The sequence below is a fragment of the Arachis ipaensis genome, chromosome B10, assembly GCF_000816755.2.
Source record: "Arachis ipaensis cultivar K30076 chromosome B10, Araip1.1, whole genome shotgun sequence".
NCBI lineage: Eukaryota > Viridiplantae > Streptophyta > Magnoliopsida > Fabales > Fabaceae > Arachis > Arachis ipaensis.
The window spans coordinates 132,663,487-132,666,142 of NC_029794.2; the positions used below are offsets into that span (position 1 = coordinate 132,663,487).

The following is a 2,656-nucleotide window of genomic DNA, read 5'->3' on the forward strand; positions in this document are numbered from 1 at the left end:
GGAAAGAAAAAAAAAAAAAAAAACAGTTGCACCAATGCTTCTAATAAAACTCTAGATAAAAAGAATTACTTTTTCATTAGTCAAAGTCATATACTCATATTGAAATGTTTGCTGAGCCTCGTCAAAGTCAAAATTGTCGACCAATCAAATAGGCAAATAGTGAGATAAGTATTTAGGCATCTTTTGAGAATGAGAGCTAAGAACATTTAAAAAAATGCATATCCTTAGAAGATAACAAAAAAAGAATAATCACTTTACATGGCAACAAATTTAGCCTTTTCCTCTGTCTTATTTCTATATAGTGTTGTATCCACAATTAATTCTGTTGCATTTGACCATTCCATAATAATATAATTTATTAGGTGACAACTTCAACTGTCTGAAGGTGTTATTTAGAGATAAAGGATTTGTTACACTACTATTGTCCATTCTGAAGAGATTAATCTTTTTCTTATTTCTTTAAAATATTCATCTTAAAAATAATTTGTTAGTACTAAAAATATTATAGAAATATATAGACTACATATAGTGTCAAAAGAATTATCAGAATCAGACAGATTAACTATTTTTTTTTAACGAATCGAACTAATTGGATTATTGTTTGGTTCAATTTAAAACCATAGTATCTAACTATCTATGTTAGTAAATATGTAAACACAATTAAGCATATGTATTATATATTTAGCTTAAATCAGAGGCTAATTTTACAATTGGTTGTTGACAAAATTAAAACAGAATGTAGAAAAATCAGAGAGGGAGAGGCAAATTGATGAGTGGCTTCCAATTGCATCTGAAAGGAATGCAAAATGGTGGTATTCAGCTTTTCACAATATCACTGCCATGGTTGGAGCTGGTGTTCTTAGTCTCCCCTATGCAATGTCACAGCTTGGATGGTAAAAAAAAAAAAAACTCAACTTGCATTCTTGTATCTACACCAATTATTTTTTTAAAATAAAAATCAGTCACCGTATATTTGTATATATTTATGCAGGGGTCCTGGGGTTGTAATAATGGTCCTATCATGGATCATCACTCTATACACACTATGGCAAATGGTTGAGATGCACGAAATGGTTCCGGGAAAACGATTCGACAGATATCATGAACTGGGTCAGCATGCATTTGGTGAAAAGCTAGGGTTATATATTGTGGTGCCTCAACAACTTGTGGTTGAAGTTGCAACGAACATTATATACATGGTAACAGGAGGAACCTCATTGAAGAAGTTCCATGATACTGTGTGTCCAAGCTGCAAGAAAATCAAATTGACCTTTTTCATTATGATATTTGCCTCTGTTCACTTTGTACTCTCTCATCTCCCAAACTTCAATTCCCTTTCTGGTGTTTCCTTGGCAGCCGCTGTCATGTCCCTAAGGTATAACTATACAGGAGAGGATGGTGAGACATCATGTGCAGTCAATTTTACGTAAAGTTGATTGCTGAGAGTCGTTAAATAAAAATTTAGTCAAATCAGTCAAATTATTTAACAACCCTCAGTTATCAACTTCACGTGAAGTCGACTGCACCTGAATTTCCACCGGAGAGGATTGTTATGGTGTCTAAAATGTAATGTCTAATTTATTAAAAAAAATTTTAAAATTAATATTTAATTTAAAAGGTATAAAAATAAATAATTTTTTAAAATTTAAAACTAACTAAAAAAATAATTTAGGTATCAATTCTGTATTAAGGATGGTTGAATTTTTTGTTACAGTTACTCTACAATTGCTTGGGCGGCTTCTGTGGACAAGGGAGTTCAAGAAAACGTGCAATACGGTTACAAATCCGGTAGCGCAGCAGGAACAGTATTTAATTTCTTTAATGCCCTTGGAAGTGTGGCATTTGCCTATGCGGGGCACAACGTGGTGCTTGAAATCCAAGCAACAATTCCGTCGACGGCGGAGAAGCCGTCGAAGATTGCAATGTGGAGAGGAGTGGTTGTGGCCTACATAGTGGTGGCTCTCTGCTACTTCCCTGTTGCTTTCATTGGTTATTGGATGTTTGGGAATTCAGTTGACTCTGATATCCTCGTCTCGTTGGAGAAACCAGCTTGGCTTATTGCAATGGCGAACATGTTTGTTGTTATTCATGTGATTGGAAGCTATCAGGTTTATGCGATGCCAGTGTTTGACATGATTGAAACTTTGCTCGTCAAAATACTCAAGTTCAAACCAACCACAACGCTTCGTTTTGTTGCACGTAATATATATGTTGGTAAGTAATAACTTCATTCTTCTTCACACTAATAAATCTAAGTAATCTAAATTTTCTTATTACTAGAGTCCTGTTAGGGAGCCAATACCTTATTTGTACACATGTACAATGTGTACAATAGATTATATAAGTTACAAAATCAACATCACCCATAATATTTAGAATAATCATCCGGATCGAACTCTTGACCTTTCGGATCTAAAACTTTAATACCATGTCATGATATCACTCATCTCAAAAGCTTACGCTGATGGAAAAAAGTAATACTAATGGTTATATCTCTAATACTCTCTAAACCTCCATTGTACGCATTGTACAAATATTTTATTGGCTCCTCATACTTTCCCATATAATTATGATAGAAGGTTTTAATTTGAACTAATTTATTCACATTTGTTATTCTAAAAGATTTTATTAATTTTTTTTTAAAACTAATCTCTCT

General features: G+C 33.2%; 1 protein-coding gene across 1 annotated transcript in view; it reads left to right on the top strand.

Annotated features, from left to right (window-relative positions):
- The window catches only part of LOC107624531 (lysine histidine transporter 1), a 5,751-nt gene that overhangs the window by 1,530 nt on the left and 1,565 nt on the right, over positions 1-2,656 (top strand). The window contains exons 2-4 of the mRNA XM_016327029.2: positions 736-893; positions 992-1,375; positions 1,715-2,214. Of these exons, the coding sequence (XP_016182515.1) occupies positions 736-893; positions 992-1,375; positions 1,715-2,214 (1,042 nt within the window). The remainder of the gene's footprint in view (positions 1-735; positions 894-991; positions 1,376-1,714; positions 2,215-2,656) is intronic.